General features: G+C 37.6%; 5 protein-coding genes and 1 non-coding gene across 6 annotated transcripts; 3 read left to right on the top strand and 3 right to left on the bottom strand.

Annotated features, from left to right (window-relative positions):
* Positions 1-404: 404 nt before the first annotated feature.
* On the top strand, positions 405-476 carry TRNAP-AGG (transfer RNA proline (anticodon AGG)). Its single transcript has one exon. It is a non-coding gene; the product is annotated as a tRNA-Pro (tRNA).
* Positions 477-1,918: 1,442 nt separating this feature from the next.
* LOC140766173 (heme oxygenase 1, chloroplastic-like) lies at positions 1,919-4,448 on the top strand. Its single transcript, XM_073105633.1, has 4 exons — positions 1,919-2,519; positions 3,051-3,274; positions 3,895-4,002; positions 4,164-4,448. Exons 1-4 carry the CDS (start codon positions 2,105-2,107, stop codon positions 4,254-4,256), a joined length of 840 nt encoding a protein of 279 aa, XP_072961734.1. The 5' UTR covers positions 1,919-2,104; the 3' UTR covers positions 4,257-4,448.
* A 1,190-nt stretch (positions 4,449-5,638) lies between these two features.
* On the top strand, positions 5,639-7,620 carry LOC140765160 (embryo-specific protein ATS3B-like). Its single transcript, XM_073104104.1, has 3 exons — positions 5,639-5,798; positions 5,877-5,993; positions 7,182-7,620. Exons 1-3 carry the CDS (start codon positions 5,670-5,672, stop codon positions 7,470-7,472), a joined length of 537 nt encoding a protein of 178 aa, XP_072960205.1. The 5' UTR covers positions 5,639-5,669; the 3' UTR covers positions 7,473-7,620.
* A 510-nt stretch (positions 7,621-8,130) lies between these two features.
* On the bottom strand, positions 8,131-13,703 carry LOC140765014 (beta-glucuronosyltransferase GlcAT14A-like). The gene is made up of 4 exons (XM_073103926.1): positions 12,875-13,703; positions 12,455-12,530; positions 12,230-12,345; positions 8,131-9,020 (listed from the first exon to the last, which is right to left on the bottom strand). The coding sequence occupies exons 1-4, from the start codon at positions 13,452-13,454 to the stop codon at positions 8,506-8,508; spliced, it is 1,287 nt and encodes a 428-aa protein (XP_072960027.1). The 5' UTR covers positions 13,455-13,703; the 3' UTR covers positions 8,131-8,505.
* Positions 13,704-14,607: 904 nt separating this feature from the next.
* On the bottom strand, positions 14,608-15,704 carry LOC140765726 (EG45-like domain containing protein). The gene is made up of 3 exons (XM_073104946.1): positions 15,473-15,704; positions 15,036-15,315; positions 14,608-14,940 (listed from the first exon to the last, which is right to left on the bottom strand). Exons 1-3 carry the CDS (start codon positions 15,582-15,584, stop codon positions 14,934-14,936), a joined length of 399 nt encoding a protein of 132 aa, XP_072961047.1. The 5' UTR covers positions 15,585-15,704; the 3' UTR covers positions 14,608-14,933.
* A 1,182-nt stretch (positions 15,705-16,886) lies between these two features.
* LOC140765697 (EG45-like domain containing protein) lies at positions 16,887-19,315 on the bottom strand. Its single transcript, XM_073104902.1, has 3 exons — positions 19,098-19,315; positions 18,177-18,456; positions 16,887-18,081 (listed from the first exon to the last, which is right to left on the bottom strand). The coding sequence occupies exons 1-3, from the start codon at positions 19,207-19,209 to the stop codon at positions 18,075-18,077; spliced, it is 399 nt and encodes a 132-aa protein (XP_072961003.1). The 5' UTR covers positions 19,210-19,315; the 3' UTR covers positions 16,887-18,074.
* Between the last annotated feature and the right edge of the window lie 495 nt (positions 19,316-19,810).

Here is a 19,810-nt window from a genome sequence, read left to right as displayed (position 1 = left end):
AGACATTATTATGAATAGCTTTCAATATTTAGTAAAACTCCATCTACATCCGTCAGTTGTATTATTCAAATAACTCCTCGATGCTTGTAACAATGACTTAGCTAGTCATTTAAGCCTATCAAAGTGTGATTAATTATAAGATAAACAATACCTTTCTTCTTGTGATTTAGCTTAATTTTTAATTTGTTCCTATCTACTTTCTATCATCCACTCCAAGTTGCAATTAACAAAAGTATGAAAGATCTAATCATCCAAGTTATGAATCCAGTCTGATTTGAAAAAGATACGAGTACTTTGGTCACATAGCATTCGTTTATTATGAACAATATCAATGCTAATGGTCATAATATAAATAATAATTAAATATTTTTATTTAGTGTTTTTAGAACTTTTATTCCAAATATGGGCATTTGGTCTAGTGGTATGATTCTCGCTTAGGGTGCGAGAGGTCCCGAGTTCAATTCTCGGAATGCCCCGTTTATGTTTTTTTTTAAATTAAATATCGACAGCTCATAATTTATAATCCTTTGCAGAAACTATCAAAGAAGGAGAGAATTTATTATATGGTCATTTTGATGAACTTGTATCTTGGATAGCTTCTTCACAATAAACAAATCTTATATAAAAACATTCCCCTTTTCCTTTTCGTGGAGAGTATTGATGAAGACTTTGCTATTTGTATAATTGAGGCCTAAATAATGTCATCTTGAGGGCAACACCTTCCACTTCCACTTGAATGGTACGCAAAGCTGAACTTATCTCATTTAAAAAGTATGAAGCCAAATCCCTCCCTGCTCTTTTGTCTCACTGAATGAGAGCCCAACTTGCTCTTCTCTGAGAGGTAATTTGTCTCTTTCAATCTTAAACAAAGTATGAGATACTCTTCTCTATTTTGCAATATTAATTTTGTTTTAAAAGACTATATGGCCTTAGAAATTTTCTTCTGTTTCTTGTCGAGTATTAAAGGGTAAGACGCTTTCTGGTGTAATTTTCTAAACCTTTTTATTTCTTTTTTTTCATATATATATATACATAGAGATTTACAAAAGCAAGTTGGCTCTATCTTATCATGGTCGGTCTATTTCTTTTTAAACTCCTATTTTTTTTCAATAATTAATAAAAAGCTATAGATACAGGAAGTTTATTATGAACTTTTGGTAAATAAATACTCCCAAAGAGAATTAACCCGGTCTAATGTAATAATCAGATCAAAATATTTTTTACTTTAATAATAAAAGTGATAGATATTAAGTCATATCAAGAAGTAAATTAAAATCAATTAAATTTTCATTTAATTTATTAAGGAGTAAATTTAATTAGAGATTAAAAAAAAGATATTTAATTATGAAACTTAACTAAGAGTCTATGACCAAGTTTATAAACCTTGAACACAAAGCAAACAAGAGCTAACCAAAGGCAATATAACATGAGATTAAATGAAATAACACGCTAAATTGTGAAGCCTATTGCATCTACTCCTATTGATTGTTTTGACTGTCAGTTGGCAGTCGCTGAGATGAATCCGAGCAGTAGATGATCCGTCCGTCTTGATGACTTCTTTGGGTTGTAGCTTCTCAATTCACGCCTTGCAACTTTGCAACCGATTCCTGAGATGAAACGTGCACGTTTCACAGTGCGTGGTTTCTGGTGCTAATCATTTTCCTCCGCAATAAAGAAGGCCAAAGAAAAAGAATAAAGTAAATCGAAAGATAATTGAATAATTCTTGATAGAAAGTGAGCCCAAATTTAACACCAGATTACTTTATGTTAATTTCATGGAAACGGAGGGAGTAAATGTCGAAATATGCGCCTTTTCCATCGCAATCCCTATCCACTTCTTCCACTACCTCGCTTATTTTTATCACTATTTGCTCTCCTTTCTTGATCTCGTCTACCTCCTCTCTCTGTCTCTCTCTCTCTCTCTCTCTCTCTCTCTCTCTCTCTCTCTCGGAAGCCCATTAAGACTCCATGGTCCATCCCTTTCACTCCACAAAGTCGGTTACTTCTTCTCCTCTCCTTCCTCCTCCCAAGAATTAAAAATTACCCAAGACCCAATCCGTCTACTTCACCTCCGCCTTTTCATAAGAAGCCCACGAACCAAGCCATGGCTTCCACCACACCCATCTCCCAGTTCTACTCCATCTCTCTCAGAATCCACCAAAGGCCCTCCCTTTTTGCTCCCAAGAACCCAAATTTCCAATCTTGGGGTGGACCAAAGTTTCCGGTTGGGCGGAAGTTCCCTCTGAGGACCACCAGATTAGTTGTCTCTGCTACGACGACGGAGATGCCGAAGAAGTACTCTAAGGGAGGAGAGAAGAATGGGTTCGTGGATGAGATGAGGGCGGTGGCCATGAAGCTTCACACGAAGGATCAATCCAAGGAGGGGGAGAAGGAGTCCGATGCCCCACCAATGGCGAAATGGGAGCCGTCGATTGAAGGATACCTTAGGTTTCTCGTCGATAGCAAGTTGGTCTTTGATACACTTGAGAGTATTGTCAAGAAGGCGGCCTATCCCTGGTGTAAGTTGTTTGCAAACCCTTCGAAATAGTAAAACTTGCACCTGTTTTTTTTATTCTATTTTTAATAGCAGGTGAATTGCTTTGGTTGCTTATGGTGTTAATCTTTCTTACTTGCTTCGTATTACATGACGTATTTGAAGTATTGAGATAGAGTAGCCACAGGTGCCATCCATTTAGTCCGGATGCAGACTAAGATTAGTTGAGTGGGTTCTTTATTTAGAATTGTTTCAGTGGTTTTGACGGGATGTTAAGACGATCCGTTTCTTTGAGGATGACTTTCAAGCAGTAAGGACTTAAAGTTATTGCTTTTGTTCGTCTACAACAACTTTATACAAGTTGATGCTATTAATATTTTCAACACGGAGATTGGTAGCTAGCATATGATGCAAACTAATACTAACTTTGATATTGACATATTCAATGCCATTCCCTGATACAATGAATAGATAATTGTGAGGAGCAACAGATGTTGTGGTTGTTGCATAGCATTTGAAGTCTCAAGTTAATCAGGAAAATATATCTCGGTTTCAGATGCAGAATTTAGGAACACGGGCTTGGAGAGGTCAGAGCAATTGGCTAAGGATTTAGAATGGTTCAAGCAACAAGGTCATGCCATTCCTGAACCATCCAACCCTGGGGTTTCCTATGCTTGTTATCTGGAAGAGTTGGCGAAGAATGATCCTCAAGCTTTCATATGCCACTTCTACAACACATATTTTGCGCACTCTGCTGGTGGTCGAATGATCGGTAAAAAGGTATTGTGTTCTGTGGCATTTTACAGCAGGATCCTCTTTTGTTGTATTCAACGATTTTTATAATCTTATATTTTTATTATACCTATAAATCAACCACCATTGTCAGTGTATGACTTTTACCCTTCAAGTAGGAAAAAAGAATACAGCATAAAAGGTTTTGGATAACTTAAGGTTGGTTGCATTAGTCTAAAGACCATTTCTTTGATCAATTGGTTTTGTTGAGGACTTGTACCGAGCCCCTCTTTTAACCTATATTCATCCTTGCCAGAATTTAGCAATAATATTTGAGGGTTAAATGGAATTGACATTTGGTTCAAAATAGGCTAAGTTCTTTTGGTTTTGCTCTATTGCTTGTCAGATTCCGTTAAGAACTTAAGAAAGTTTATATGTAAAGGATTAACACCAGTATTCTTTATCAGCTTAAGCTTTTAGAAAATTGATGACTTGAATTTTCATATTCCTTAATGATAGTTGTTCTCATTGTTGATCAAAAATGAAAAATAAGGAAAAGGTTTGATACTTAAAATTTAAGTTTATTAAACCAAAAACTATTGATTGTTATTTGCATTGCACCACTTCTATAATACGTCTGAACTAGTTTTGCCTCCATGCCCTTGTAGGTGGCTGAGAAGATATTGAACAAGAAGGAGCTGGAATTCTACAAGTGGGATGGTAATCTTTCGCAACTGCTGCAGAATGTCAGGGATAAGCTCAACCAAGTTGCTTCTGTATGATCTCCATCTCACTTTGTCTTCTCATCTCTCTCTCTCTCTTATCTTCTTTCAGCAGCACCCTGATAAGCTCTCTATATTTCTGAACTCCCCTAATAGATCTCATTTCCAATCCTATTTATTCATGAATTCTGAACTAGTTATCTTCTTGATTGCAGAGCTGGTCCAGGGAAGAGAAAGACCGCTGCTTGGAGGAGACAGAGAAATCATTCATATATTCAGGAAAAATCCTTCGCCTGATATTGTCTTGAAGATGGAACACTAACCCGTCAATTGTATCAACGTAAATATACTTTCAGCAATACGCTTGAATCGGAAGGCTTATCTAGTTTTATGCCCCTTCCATCAAATTTATTTGAAGATGTATAGCCTTGCTTCTTTGTTGGTCTTTTTGTACATATGTTTGCCTGAATAAATCTTCTGCCAAGATAATTGCAACTGCATATTGTACTAGACGGATAATTGCAACTGCATATTTTAATAAATATTATTAATTGCAACTTATATTTTATACGACGCACTAATCTAATTAATTAATTTACTTTTAACATATATTTCATTGACCTATTTTTTATCAACTCAAATAATATTTATAGCAATTTTATAAAAATAAAATATATTTTTATTATTTTTTAACTTTATATTATATTAAATATAATCATTTTCTACGTTCGTAAGTGTTAGAACCAGTGACATGGCATAAGTGAATATGCTGAAACCGATAAACTCTTACGAGAAGTGAGTATACTTCTATCACTGCACTGCACTGCACCGCACCGGTGGTCGTCATGCATTAACCTTAAGATTGCTCTGAATACATTTGACCTATTATCCAACGATCTATTGATAGATTATCCCTTGTTGTACTATGGTTGCGGTGGCTCTCTGCTGCTCCATTAATTTTTGTCGGTGAAGATGTACAACTATTTCTGTGCTTTGACCTAATTTTCACAGATTCTTTTTGACAGATTTACTAAAATCGCCTTACATTATCATTAACATCCTCTTGTATGGGTGTGTGAGTTTAAATGATTCTATATCATAATACGTCTACTTAAATTAATATGCTCCAACTACGTACGGTACACAATTGTGTCTGTGGAAGTATTTTAGAATTTTTATTTATTTTGAAATAATATGGTATTTTTAATTAAGAGTGTTTTTAAGGTATTAAAAGTAAATTATAGGATTCCAATGATAAATTTTTATATGATTGGGTGTAAATGATAATTAAGATTGCCATTTTAACTTTTTTTTCATTATCATCATAAGTAACCCTCCAATCAAATGAGCCGTCGTAAATTTCCCTAATCCCATGGGAAAGCGACTAGACTTTTATCGGATCCAAACCCAAAAGCCGAAGCCCTACTTCATTTTGACTAAAGTAGCCCTATCTCGAACTCTATTGATCCAAACGAATCATCCCTAAATTTTATATAGTTATTAATAATAAAAAAATTGATATAATTAGTATTTTATTTTTAGACACCGAGCTAGCATTGTATATTAAGTTTATGGTGGCCTATTTCGGAAAATAAAAAAAAATAAAATAAAATTCGGAAGAGGGCTAATTTGGTAAAAAGAAAGAACTCTCTCCCCATCTCTCCGTATAAAGAAGTCCTCTCTGGTTTAAACGCAGAAGAAGGAAAAAAGAGAAAGGTTTCATGGCAAAAGCTCTCTCTCTCCTCCTCCTACTCCTCTTCATCTCGGCCTCCTTCCAGGCCTCTTATTGCCTCGAATCCGTGAAGGGTCGACCCCAAGAGCTCCGATCCTTCAAGATCCAAGAGCACCAGGTTTATCCACCACGAGCTGATCACCTTTTTCCCATTTCTTAGCCCCTCTTTCTTGATCTAATCCTTGTTCACTACCAGGAGGCTGGAAGTGGAAGGGGATGCTCGTATACCGTAAAGATAAAGACGAGCTGCTCCTCTAAACGGATCACCAGAGATGCCATTAGCCTCGCTTTCGGTGACGCATATAGTAACGAGGTATTCTTCTTCTCTTTTTTTCGCCATAGATTTCCTTATCGTTCGTTCTCTTTTATCTTCTTTTTTTCTTCTTCTTCTATTTGGATAGATCAAGATCGAGAGAGAGAAAGAGAGGGAGGGATATTATTGGCATTAGAGAAGAAATTGACCTAACTGAATTAATTAATGAGACACATGCCTTTGAGCAGGTGGCAATTATCTAATGTTGCACAGAATTCTAGATGTTGGTCATTTTTTATGGGTCGTACGTCATTGGCTACTCGCAGTTTATATAAGCTAGACAAAGGATTACTCTTTTAGATATAGTGTTCCAATAAATAGTTATTTATATACCGACAACCAAACCAATCCTCCCAAGGAACGGGCTATAACGAGCACAAATTCAGATATAGTGTTCCGATAAAAAAATTCCATCATATATCAACCCTAATGTCGGGGAGAATCGAACATATCAGGTAAGAACCCAATTACTGAGTTACTGAATTACGGTGGGGGCTTTATGTCTAGAAGTGTGGAAATTATTGTAGCAAATCCAGTGATGTATTGTTTAGCTACTCAAGCCATAATCAAGATATAGGATATAGGATATATTTATCGAGTTCAGCTTTTTCCCACCTTTGTCAAGACAAGCCTCGTACCTATAACGGCTTGTTTGTTTATAGCTTAGGATTAGTCTAAAATTGGATTGAGAATTTTGGTAAGCTGTGGAAGAGAGTTTTGCTTGAAGTCAGAGCATTCCGAATGACAAATAGAAGTCACACTCCCTTTTTGGTTTGCATTATTACATAAGTAAAAGTATAACCTGCTCTGCTTTTACTTATCTAACCAAATGCATATATCTATGATGAGATTTATGTCTGAAGATTAGTTCAGCAGTAAAGAAATAGAAAAGTTGAAAGGAGTAATTTTTCACTTTATACCCAAAACGTAACAACTTAATTTCTCGGCCTGACTAAGGTTTCTGTACATGTATTAAACCCTGTTTCTACATGGCTTTAGCTCCTTTGCAATAATCTATCTTCAACTTTCCAACAAAAGTATATATACAATTTAAGAACATAAAATCTTCCACTATCCATCTATATATCATCCAAATGTCGTCCATCTATCTACCTCTTAGATAATCAGCTACCTTCTTTTCACCTTTCACTAGTTTCATGACAAAATTTTATCTATTATGTTGTTCAGGTATATGCTCCAAGGCTAGATGATCCATCCTCTGGTACATTTGAGAGCTGTTCCACTGATACATTCAAGATCCAAGGGCCCTGCGGCTATGGGATCTGCTACCTGTACCTGCGGAGGGATGGCAGGGATGGGTGGACGCCGGAATGGGTCCAGGTCTACGAGCCGCATGTTTCCCGGGCCCTCACCTTCTACTATGGCAGCCCTATTCCTAACGGAATTTGGTATGGCTTCAACAACTGCCCCAGGGTCTCTCAGAGCGCTACAACTGATGGTCTTGTTTCCAGTATCTGAGGCCCTTAGTGTATTTTTTATGTGCTTATCTATCCATGCTAGAACTTTTGAGATCAACCTACAGACTTTTCCTTGGCATTGATCTTATGTTAATGTTGGTTGTACTATGTATGGTATTATGCTCAATGAGATTACTTTTGCGGATGCAGTTCTCCCTTTTCTTTTGGTCTCTTATTAGATAATATGTTATTGTTAAAAACTTCCTGTAACTGGGTTGTCTGATACATTTGCTTTGATAGAGAGAATGAAGCGGGGTAAAAGGTATGCAACAGATAGAGTTTTACCTTGGTTTATATGGAACTTGAACAAGGAATATTACCTGAAAAAGATGAAAGAGTAAATGCAGCAAGTCTGGAAACTTAGCCTTCAGATTAAACTAGAAATGGCTTTTCGGAGAGAGTTGAATAATTTCACTAAGAATATGTTAATGTATCTCACTACCAACAGTATACTAAATCAGCAGCATTCTTCTTCCAGAGAGATTTAAGCTCACCACTTTCTCAAGAAAGATGCCACAAATTGACTTACCGATCAGGAACTTGCCTCAAATATCATTACCAGAGGAAAGCATAAAATATTATATGTCTCCAAACAGAGCAATCAATTATGCAATGCTGAAGAAGAATGAGGTTGCACACAACATTCTAGCCATAACAACTGTGAAAAAACTCGCTTGCTAATTCTCGCTTAAGTACAGCAGACATTAGACATTGGTACATTCAGGTTGTCATTTTGTTGTTGCTGAAGAAACATATTATCCATGACAACCAGGTGGGCAGAGAGGGCAAACTATGAAATCGCCTAATAAATGTATTTATTCTACAATGCACCTAACCTATTAGTTACATAAAATCTCATCCAGTGGTGGTGAAGGCTATGTAATACAGCCACTGTATCTATTCACTGAATCAATACGCCCGCCGCACTGAAGAGTTAGACCATTCTGCAAAACAGTGAGTCACTGAACAGCCTCTCAAAGCTTCAGAATTTTAAGTATAGCATCCTCATCTGTAGGTATAATTGATGTAGATACTCAGATGCAGTGTTTATCATCAAAACCATCCTCTGAAAGCAAACTTTTGACCAGTCTTTTAAGCCTCTCAGCACCTTCCCCCGGCCTCAGCTCAGACACATCTTTAACAGAGTAGTTTGGATTACTATTGTTCAATTTTAACAAGTCGTACCATCCACCAGGCACAAACCCATTGGCACTACGGCCCAAGATTTCCTTGTCAATTTTATCAAGCACTGGGTCATCCCTACCAAATTTCCTCGCAAAGGGTGCGTTGCTACTGATCATACTTGAGAAGTCATCGAGGGTAAGGAAGTGGGGATGCTGCTTTGGTGGGTTGTCCCAAGATATGAAATGTAGATCATGGTTGACAGTGGTGTTGCGAAACTCTGGTGCATTGCAGATGACTGTGTGAAAGTACCCCTCAGGGGATGAGAGGAAGTTCGCATAATACATTAGGACAGTCCTGGGAAGGTTGTCCCAACCCCATAAACAGAATTCCATGAACTGATGAGAGAGCATCATCCAAGCAGAGCCTGCAAAATTAGCAGAAATGAAACATCATATTACCTAATGCAGTATTAATTTGGTACAAAAACTTACACAACAGCACGAGTAATTAAATAAACACAAGCATATATTTTCTCAACAAGAGTAAGAATTATCAACACCTGGCAATAGATCTCATGAAATAAGCCATCACATGTTACTGAACACTCCAATGAGATAACAAAGCCATCTATCCTTCTCACTTCTCATAAGTTCAATATAAACAAACTATGCGAGAAACTAATAACTTGTGATGAACATTCTTTCGGCACCATTAACATCCACATTTAAAAGCTACATGCTATTACTGCTGACAGAGAAAGTAAATGACTGGCTAAAAAAAGAAAAGCTAATCTTGAAAGCTATTGGTGGGATCACTTTAAGGTTATCTGGGTGCAATTTGGAAAGTGCAAGCTATCGCATGAACAACTGGATGACACAAGCACCAATTAAGGCACCAAAATGAGGAGATTTCTTGAGTTTGCCAATTATGAAGATTACGAGTGGTCTTGTACTGCGAGAATTTCCCCTATATAATCTCTTGGTCTGTTGTAGGCAAATTTGAATTCCAATGTTAATACTCAGGACATTCCAGTCAATTTCTACTTCCTCCCTGAAGGGTTGGGTGGTGTCAAGCCCTATCGAAGTAGTTCCAGTTCATCTCATCTCCTATTCACTTATTATCTTCCCTTCCACTTCTCTCTTCTACTTTTCTTTTTCCTCATTGTTTCTGCAAGATCGGATAAATCCAGATCCTGCCAGATGTTTCACAGCCTTGCTGCCTCTTTCCTACTCTTTTGTTGGCTAAACAGTAATTCAGCAGACTTAACCAATCAGATCAAGTCAGCCTTAGACGCACAACTGAAACTTTCCCTGACCATTTGATATAGGTCAATGATTATGGTCTCGTCTTGCCACAACCATAGCACACATGACTCTACAGATAGGGAGAATTGCAGCTGTCTTTTGGGAAGATAGATACCATATATCACAAGTCCTTGTTACTATCTAGTATCATTTTTACTAATTATCTGGATTCTTTACAGTACAATACTACCTTCTGGGTGGAATTACCACACCATGGACATTCTTCCAAGCAAGAACTATTATAGTAGGAAATCAGCAGGAGGATTATTACACATTTCTTCATCATTTACCTAAATGATCTATTCCACTTTGTTGTTCAGCTTCAGTGAAAAAGATTATACAACTCTTCAACGTCATATACAATTGTCAAACAGCCATTAAACCTTTACATATGAAGCCATTTCCAACCTGTGTTTTGTAACAGAGTTCAAGTAGCTTTGGAGATAAAACATGAAAGTTGGCACATATATCTTAAAGCAGAGAAGGCATGGCCAGGAATGTCATTGAAAAGGGGACAAAATATAGGTGGACCATGTAAGAAGACTACATGGAGATTTCCTCATTTGGTGATAATCATACCAGAGTAGAGATGGCAACGTTGAGAATCTAGTGAAAGTTTAAAATGTGAATTGCATACGTACGAGATACTAGGATGGAATAAGGATAAACGATTTAGGACAACCTACTTTAGTAATATGTTCATCTACATTCTGTAACATCTATTATTGTATGACTCAATTTGTGTATTAAAGATGAAGTGTCTTTTATTTTTTAAAACAGTCACTTGCACTTATTTGGTAGCATATTACCCATCATGAATCTGGACTAATCTTAATAGATCTGACAAGTGGGCATGCAGATGATAATAGGATGCTTGTACATCCTTATGACGGTGCCACTTAATTGCTTGACTGCTTGATATTTCTACATCTATATGGACCACATTGCTGAAAATTAGAAAAAATCACCCTCAACCAGATTTACCGGTTAATACTCATTTTGGAAAGCTACAATATATTGGGAACCAAAAAATTATCTTATCATAGTTCAAGAGACCTAGACTAAGACTAAGAAATAGAGTCAACTAATCTAGTTCAAAACTTAACCTCAAACCAAATAAGACCTAAATATTTAGTCTGTAGAGCATATAACTTTTGAAGCATATTTCATTCTTTTCTCCAGAGAGAGGTCAAGAGATCTCATCAGATGAAAACAAAACTAAACTTCTCAATAATTTGTACAGAAAAATTAGACACCCATATATGCATACACATGATACGTCCATAGAATCATGACATTGATATGGAAGCAAATAACACATGCTTTTCATACTTCCTTTTAAATTCCAATCATCAGATGGCTTTTCTTGTATTTCATGATTGTCATGTGACACTAGATAAACAAAATTTGTGTTGGTTCATTTCCACTAACATTGAATTTTTCAAGATTAACACCATCTATTAACTTCCTCTACATATAAATAATGTCTTTATCTCCTAGGCAGGCCTAGGAGATGCAAAAGAAAGAAATGACTTATGTGTACCTGCGGAAGAAGGCTCTTATCACCTTAGATGATTAAGGGAAGCTTTACTTCTGCTACTTGTGTTTTTTGGGGTATATGATATATTTTGCCTAGATAATGTGTATACTTTCTTTTGGATTTGGTATATTGTGGGCGGATGGTATACTTGTATTTTGGGAGATTAGGGAGATGATACTTGTATCTGGTATAATATAGCAGGTGTTTGGTGAGATAATACTTTGCCTCACATTTTGTATATGATAGCTTTTGATTTTGTTGTAGGGTGGTACACATGTATAGTTGTTGTGTTTTTACCCTACTGGTAGACACAATAGGGATTACAGTTTCAAAATGAAACAGAGTCAAGTTTTGGCCTCTTTTAAGAAAAACCCATCAGGCCACAAAACAGCATATGGAAAATTATGTATGTCACAATCCACATACATATAACAATAAATTTTTGAAATCTAGAAGAGCCAAAATTTTGATGTATTAATAAGAAAGCAAATACAGAAATGATCCTCCAAGATTAAAATATTTAAGGCCTACTTAAGTCTGAAATACACGTCTTTGCAGTTGGTTCGGCAAGGATGTGATTTCCTTTTATTCATTCCTTTAGCATTAAATATGTATAACAACAGAATCAAGTAGTTAACAAAGCTCCTGATATGTTGCACCAAGAGGTCATTGTGAAAGATAAATGTCTTTCAGTTAACTAGAAAGATATAGCATAAACATTAGATCATTATGGGAAGGCTTATCATACTTTTGCAACGTACGACATAACTTGGAAAAGGAAAAACTCACCGGTAAAGAGCTTAAATGCAGTAGGCACACTCCTCTTCTCAGTGACCCAGAAAACATCAGACTTCTGCAAGCTATAAAGACCAGGATCTATGATCACAGGCTTTGCCCTCTGATATCTACACAAAAGTTAGACCATTATTTTGAGGAATGTGCCAACAAGTTACTCCAATAATATAACAGGAGAACAAAGATTCTCAAAAGACCAACAAGAGATGATTCACGTACTCTTTCCATCCAATGTCACTTGTATGTTCAAGAAAATTCAGTTGTCTCGGCAAACTTGAGAGCACATACAGCAGATCTGGCAAGAAATTGAGGCAAAACATTAAATCTTCATTGAATCGAAGATACCATTAGATTTACATCACATGTTCCTTAAAAGGGACCATTTATTAAGTACCCATTTGAGAGTAGATACTGAGATACATATATTAAAAGGAAACAAGTGGGATGGTAAAGAATAGAAGCCAAACAGGAATAGCCAAACAGATATGGAAGAACAAACCCGTTTTAGGAAAGGACTCCGTGTGACATCAAATGTAGAATTATTAAGATACCTCCCCCAGATAAAACCCCTAGAAAGTACCGAACAAATTCTAGTAAACTAAAGTTGCCAAATTTAGTCGAAATCTCGTAGATCTTTACCATCCTGAGTGACGAGGGGGTAATCGGAGGCGCTAAGATTGATGAACCAGTCCCAATCCCCACCCTCCTTAAGCAAGATCGCGGCCGCGTGGAGCGTATTGGCCACCATCGTCGGACCCCTATAGGTCACCAGATTCGCCCGCGACACCACCCTCACGTTCCCAAACCGCCGGTAGACCGGATCGCCCCTCACAGCCGCCGCGAGCTCGAGCCGCTCAGTCGCCGGAGCTTCCAGATCAAGGTGCACCACGTACCGATTTGCGGGGTGGTAAAGAGCCCGTAGCGTCCGCCTCAGGCTTCCGCCATCGCCGGCGGAGCCGGAGATGAGGTAGGCGAGGCGGGGGACGGCGGACGAGGAGGAGGACGACGGCGGAGTGGGGCGGAGCTTGGGCTCCACGAATAGGGGGTCTTCGGCGCTAGAGCCGGCGAAGTAGGGGATGGGGGAGAAGGAGAGGAGATAGGAGGAGAAGAAGAGAGAGGCCGACACGAGGAGGGAGGAGAGGAGGACGGAGGCGAGTAAGGGGACCACCCACTTCCGAGGCGGCGGCGGCGGTGGAGGTAATGGCGGCTTCGTCTCCATGGGAGATCACGGCGACGGTGACGGGGATCGCCGACGTCTAGGGATCTAAGTCCACTTGGCTCGAACTCGCAATTCTCCATGCGGCTTTCCCTTTTGTCCTCCAAGAGAGAGGTGTGAGCAGGGTAACGGTGATCGTTGCGTAAGAATCACGGACGGTGAGCGGATCCAATTACACCACAAAGTTTACACAAACGTCCCTAACAAATTATTATTTTGCAGGATTAAAAAAAGTACCACAGGAGTTTGGAAGTTTCCTCTCGATTATACTTTCAAATTTGGACCAAATCAACTTTTACTCTCCTGGACTTCATGTTATATTACTATGCCAATTAAACTTTTGACTCTATTGCACCAGTTCAATTTTAAATTTTATTATCAATTTAAATAAAATTATATAAGCCACTACAGACTTTACCTCCGACTGCATATTTATTTAATCGACATAGTTAGTTAAAATATATTTTTTGTTTAAAATATAAGAGAGTAAAAATTATTTATCTTAATTATTTAATTAGGAAATTGTGAAAACTCTCATACAGCAGCATCAAGTGAAAAAAATCACAGGAAAGAACAAAAGATAAATAGTGCCATAAGATACCTACTAATAAATAATTTGATTTGAATTGTGAGTAGGGAATAAAACAGATGCTGTCTATCAATAAATAAACTTCTAATTGTAATAGAGTATATGAGAATGTCGTCTATCAACGTGTTTGGCGATATTAGTAACGCGTTATAGGACGATTAATAAATACTTAGTACTAATATATTAGAATTGTCACCCTGTATACTTTCATGGATGCATGATCCGTTCCATGTCATGGAATTTGGTCAAGCAAATGGAATGCCTGACTACTACAATATACCAGCATAATAGGCAGCAGACAACTTCTATAACCATGGAAGAGAGAATAATTATTTGGGGGGGGTTAAATTCTCAGTTATGTTGGTTTGATGCACATATGGCCCAGTATTTAATGCCATCGAATGGGGAGGTTGGAATAAAGTAAGAGTTAGGATAGCCATTGCAATCACGGGAGAGGTGGGGGGGGGGGGGGGGGGGGGGGGGGGGGTATCAATCCTAACAACCATTCAATAATGCTATTCTTTTCGTCTTTCTCATATATATATATATATAATTTTTACTATTGGGCCTCTTTCTCCTATCAGTGATGAAAATTCATGACCCACCAATTAAACTATAAATTATCATTGAAAAGAGCCAAACAAAATCCCTCTCAATAAAAAAACCAAGTGCCTCAATATACTCCATTTGTTAGCATATACGATCTGTAGTATTCGAACAAAGTCGGGCCACTTGGATCAGTTAGAACAACATCAGAAGGCTAACACTGGCCCATTAGCCCTCTTTGTTAGATATGTACGAGTCTCAAATAAGACTACAAATTCCATTTTAATCAGGTATATAAAGCTGAAAGCTCTCTTAGTGCACATCCATTGCCAGATGATTTAGTTTCTTCAAATCCTGCAAGAATTATTAAGATACGTCAACACATTAGAAAGACAAGGATAACATAAACAAACAGCAAAACTTGGGAAGTATTAGCTGCATGGACATACTCTGTATATTCCACATTAATCTTTATGTCAGCAGACAGAGAGATAGCTGCGAATGCTCGAGTAGATAAGAGGAAATTAGCAGGGCATGGATCAGCAGAGCACTTATCCACCACTTGCACTACAATGCTTGCTTCCTTGCATGGCCTATTGCTTCCACTTAGACACCTCACCATGTATCTCCTTCCACACGCAGCTCCATTATCCCAAAGCCCATCAGAGACTGCCGCAAACATGTTGTTTGGAGGAAACTGGTCTTGGCTATACCCATTGCACTTAGTAGCTAAGTTATAATTATAAGAAATGAGACGGTGTTAGATGACTAACTAATCCAAAAACCTTAAGCCGTTAAAAAAATATTAAAAAAGAAAGCAAAGTTTTTGAGGAGTATACATATCGATATCAACCTTAGATAAATATATAAACAAAGAAACACTCACGAGTATAAGGTGGACCATAGGAGGTTGCAGTCGCGACGGAGCCAGAGACTTGGATCATTTCATCGAACAGTTGCAAGCTTAACACTGCAGCCATGATAGCCAAAACCTTCATGGTTATAGAACTAGGAAGGTGATTCCTATACTTTGATTAACAAGCTAAGCTGGTTTGAAAGCGTTATGGATACTCTTGTGCTAATATATAGATTTAGAGACGCTGTGCCCCTTCTGATGCAGGGAGGGGACGTCTCAAGTCTGAACAGAGGGTGGTTTGGTGGCTAATATCCATTATCCAGTAAAAATAAATTGTAGTCGGTTTTAACATTCCTTTATTTGTGCGGTTGAAAATTGGGGTTTGACATGGTCAAGTTGACAAGTTTGTTTTGTTTTAAGTTTTTATATCAGAAATATAGTTGATCGTAATCTTTGTGCTATTATTCATTCAATATTTTAATATGTTTTTTTTTCCCTTTTTCTATTTAATAGTTCTAGAAAGATTCTCGAGCCATTATACTTTGAAGATTTTTAATATTTAGTTGTCCATTTCATGCAACAAACGATAAGGGAAGGCAGGCACAGGTCATCATGTGGCACAAGATAAAGCTACTTTTGATTGATTCCTTCCATTTGATTATGAACAGACGTTGCACAATCTCTCGTGATGCACATGTGCAGATGCCATATTATCAAGTAAGAAGACATGAACATAAGAATCGACGAGTATAATTGTAAACACCACCGGCATGAAGTAACATGTGTAACATATATAAACATGCTAACACAAATACACAGTCTTCATGCATATCAATTATCATGCCGAGTCAATATATATAGCTATATATGCTAAGTCTACTATATCATACGTATAATAATTTAGCATATATGCTAATAAACCAACAAGAGAAAATGATACACTTACTTGCTTAAAGTTGCTATTTTTCCTAGTGATGAGGCACTGCTCTAAACCTGATTTACTCTAGGCCCTTTGTTCATTTTAAGTGTAATTTTTTTTATTTTAAAATAACAGCTGAACATTATAATAACTTATTTTAAAATATAAATATTACTCATCAAAATTATATTTTATAATACACACTCAACCTAATTAATAATGTATTCTTAAAATCTATCCCGTTAATTTACTTATATCAAATCAAAGCGATATTTTATAACAAAGTAAACGAGGCTTGTGTTGATCCGAGGATGATCTGCGGTAAAATGATGCATTTTACTACTAAACTCTTGTAATAATACAACTAAAAATGACTCAATCGAAATAAAATGGGCTAGAAAGACGCCATACCCAAATGCACGGGCTAGGGCTTGGGCTTGGGCTCAGCCTCGGGGCAGGTCAACCCAACCAAGGCTCAGAAGTCGACCCACATGCCAAGAGAGAATGAGAGGCGATTCACCCCCTTCCTCCCATCCGTGCGCACCCACAACATAGGAAGGGTTGGAGGAGGGGAGATGCCAGCAACCCGTCATCGCCGGACGACCAAATCAGGCGACACGGTTTGGCTCATTTGAGCTTCATTGGTAGACGAGAATGGGGCCAAAGTCGAAGCCCAACGCTCCAGCAATCCGTCTCGAGCACGCATACCAGCCAATTTACTTACATAACCCATCGGAGATGAACAACTGAAAATGCACACATACATCATTTAAAGGGAGAGGAAGGAAGGGGCTCACAGGGGACTCGATAGTAGGGGCGCGACTCTGAGGTCTGACTGGTGATAATGTCACCAGCCGGGGGAAGGGGAGCTTGGGGAAGATGAGGGAGGAGGCGTGCAACGCTCGGCCTGAAGCCAGTGTACGCTGCATGCCTGATCACCATTACTGGCATGTAACAGACGAGCTATGCGGAGAGGGAGGAGGAGAGGAGTAGCAACCGGCTTTTTTGTTGTTGTTATTGAGAGTGATGAATCAACATTGAAATCTTTTATCGAAAAATTTGTTGTTCTCTACTTTGATGATATTCTGATTTATAGTCACAACGAGACTGAGCATAAAGAACACCTGAGGGAGGTTTACTTGCTCTACGATAGAGCCAGTTATTTTTTCATCTCAAGAAGTGTCACTTTGCTACAACAAATTCAGCGTACTCTTGGGCTTCATTGTTAGAGCAGAAGGTATACATCATTACATGCTGATGAGAGTAAAGCGAAAGCAATACTAGAGTAGCCGACCCATACAAATGTAAGTCAATTTCATAGCTTCCATGGTTGGCGGATGTTCCATCAATGTTTTAGTATTCAAAATTTCAGCGCTATCATTGCTCCAACCATGGAGTGCATGAAGAAACGAAAGTTCCAATGAAACGAACAACAGGAGGTTTTCACGATGATAAAGGAGAAACTATCCACTGCTTTAGTGCTAGCTTTACCAAGTTTTGAGAAATTATTTGCACATAGTAGGATGTTTCAAATGAGAAGTGAAGTGCGGCAAAAGTGGACGACTATGAATTAATTGAAATTCTACGCAATCATTTGTGCTTCAAAGCCTAGGAGTATTGTGTTAATTTGAGACAATTACAAATTCCATTTTGATCAGATATATAAAGCTGAAAGCTCTCTCAGTGTACCCATTGCCAGATGATTTAGTTTCTTCAAATCCTGCAAGAGTTATTAAGATACGTCAACACATTAGAAAGACAAGGATAACATAAACAAACAGCAAAACTTGGGAAGCATTAGCTGCATGAACATACTCTGTATATTCCACATTAATCTTTATGTCAGCAGACAGAGAGATAGCTGTGAATGCTCGAGTAGATAAGAGGAAATTAGCAGGGCATGGATCAGCAGAGCACTTATCCACCACTTGCACTACAATGCTTGCTTGCTTGCATGGCCTATTGCTTCCACTTAGACACCTCACCATGTATCTCCTTCCACACGCAGCTCCATTATCCCAAAGCCCATCAGAGACTGCCGCAAACATGTTGTTGGGAGGAAACTGGTCTTGGCTATACCCATTGCACTTAGTAGCTAAGTTATAATTAAAAGATATGAGATGGTGTTAGATAACTAATCAATCCAAAAAGCCTAAGCTGTTATATTATTGACAATGAATAGATATCATCTCTTAACACATTCTCTCACGCGCAACCTCTCTCTCTCTCTCTCTCTATATGTATACAGGAGGTGAATAGATGATTAAATTACTCCTAAAAAGTTTACTAATGAACTCAAAGAAATAGTGTTTTTTTAGCATGTATACATCTCAAAATTTTCATATATATATATGTTTCAAAATTAATATATAGTTTTTGCACAGATGCCCTTTAATTACTTTTCAACAATTATAATTTAAAAAAGGTCATAAATAATAATACAAAATAGATACAAAGAAGAATATTTTTATCTTTTCATCATTGAATGGATCAAATTTTGGTTGTTGATTAGTTTTGAGGGGCACCCATAGAAACAATTATCTTTTTTTTAAGGAGCATCCATAGAAAAGCTAAATTTTTTGAGGAGTAATAAATATATAATCAAATAAAGGATTTTGCAAGGATACACATGCCCCCCACCCCACCAAAAAAAATCCAATTTATATAAGTAACCTTGGGATCGAAATCTAGAAATCTATCTACTATATATATATATATATATATATATATACTCACGAGTATAAGGTGGACCATAGGAGGTTGCACTCGCGACGGAGCCAGAGACTTGGATCATTTCATCAAACAACTGCAAGCTTAACACGGCAGCCACGATCGCCAAAACCTTCATGGTTATAGATCTCGGAAGGTGAATCCTATACTAATTAAGCTGGTTTAAAAGCGTTATGAGTACTCTTGTGCTAATTTATAGATATGGAAACGCCATATAAGATTGATTGCCTTTCTTGTTTTATAAGTTGAGTAAGCTCATCAAGAGTTATAGTGCGATAGATATATATGTGTAACGTAGTACGTTCATTGGATAAATGCTTATCTTGGTGGTATATCCAAGTGGTTTGCGTGCAAGGCAACGTGCTATTCGTGCTCGTATCGAGTTTATTACTTCGACTTCTAGTAATGGCGATCGAGGCGGCTTCTATTTTGAATACTAACTAATAATTTTAGAATGCGTCGGCTTGTATCCTTCCAACTTTACGCAGTGCTCATGACGTTGCAATAACCAGTTCCTTGCTTATCCTAAGGATACCTTTTAAAGTGTGTGATGCTACCAATCCATTAACAAGTGTATGCTAATCTAACAGTCTAATTAATTACTTGGTCCATTAGTTTAGCATGTCCCAGAAAGAAAGCTTTTTTTTTGTGGTTACTTTTGCTTGTATATCTTTAACAAATTCCTTATTTAAGTGTATATCCCTCTAAAATTGATAAAA

Source organism: Typha angustifolia, chromosome 8 (genome assembly GCF_048772165.1).
Source record: "Typha angustifolia cultivar Huaian chromosome 8, ASM4877216v1, whole genome shotgun sequence".
NCBI lineage: Eukaryota > Viridiplantae > Streptophyta > Magnoliopsida > Poales > Typhaceae > Typha > Typha angustifolia.
Note: the sequence above shows the minus strand (reverse complement) of the source record. Positions and strands in the feature narration are given on the sequence as shown.

Coding starts and splice junctions, on each gene's coding strand:
- LOC140766173 (XM_073105633.1), top strand. CDS start 2,105: ATGGCTTCCACCACACCCATCTCCCAGTTCTACTCCATCTCTCTCAGA. Junction 3,275..3,894: donor GTCGAATGATCGGTAAAAAG/GTATTGTGTTCT, acceptor ATGCCCTTGTAG/GTGGCTGAGAAGATATTGAA. Junction 4,003..4,163: donor AGCTCAACCAAGTTGCTTCT/GTATGATCTCCA, acceptor TCTTGATTGCAG/AGCTGGTCCAGGGAAGAGAA.
- LOC140765160 (XM_073104104.1), top strand. CDS start 5,670: ATGGCAAAAGCTCTCTCTCTCCTCCTCCTACTCCTCTTCATCTCGGCC. Junction 5,799..5,876: donor TCAAGATCCAAGAGCACCAG/GTTTATCCACCA, acceptor GTTCACTACCAG/GAGGCTGGAAGTGGAAGGGG. Junction 5,994..7,181: donor GTGACGCATATAGTAACGAG/GTATTCTTCTTC, acceptor TATGTTGTTCAG/GTATATGCTCCAAGGCTAGA.
- LOC140765014 (XM_073103926.1), bottom strand. CDS start 13,454: ATGGAGACGAAGCCGCCATTACCTCCACCGCCGCCGCCGCCTCGGAAG. Junction 12,531..12,874: donor CCCCCTCGTCACTCAGGATG/GTAAAGATCTAC, acceptor ATTTCTTGCCAG/ATCTGCTGTATGTGCTCTCA. Junction 9,021..12,229: donor TGCATTTAAGCTCTTTACCG/GTGAGTTTTTCC, acceptor CTAATTTTGCAG/GCTCTGCTTGGATGATGCTC.
- LOC140765726 (XM_073104946.1), bottom strand. CDS start 15,584: ATGAAGGTTTTGGCTATCATGGCTGCAGTGTTAAGCTTGCAACTGTTC. Junction 15,316..15,472: donor CTATGGTCCACCTTATACTC/GTGAGTGTTTCT, acceptor ATTATAACTTAG/CTACTAAGTGCAATGGGTAT.
- LOC140765697 (XM_073104902.1), bottom strand. CDS start 19,209: ATGAAGGTTTTGGCGATCGTGGCTGCCGTGTTAAGCTTGCAGTTGTTT. Junction 18,457..19,097: donor CTATGGTCCACCTTATACTC/GTGAGTATATAT, acceptor ATTATAACTTAG/CTACTAAGTGCAATGGGTAT.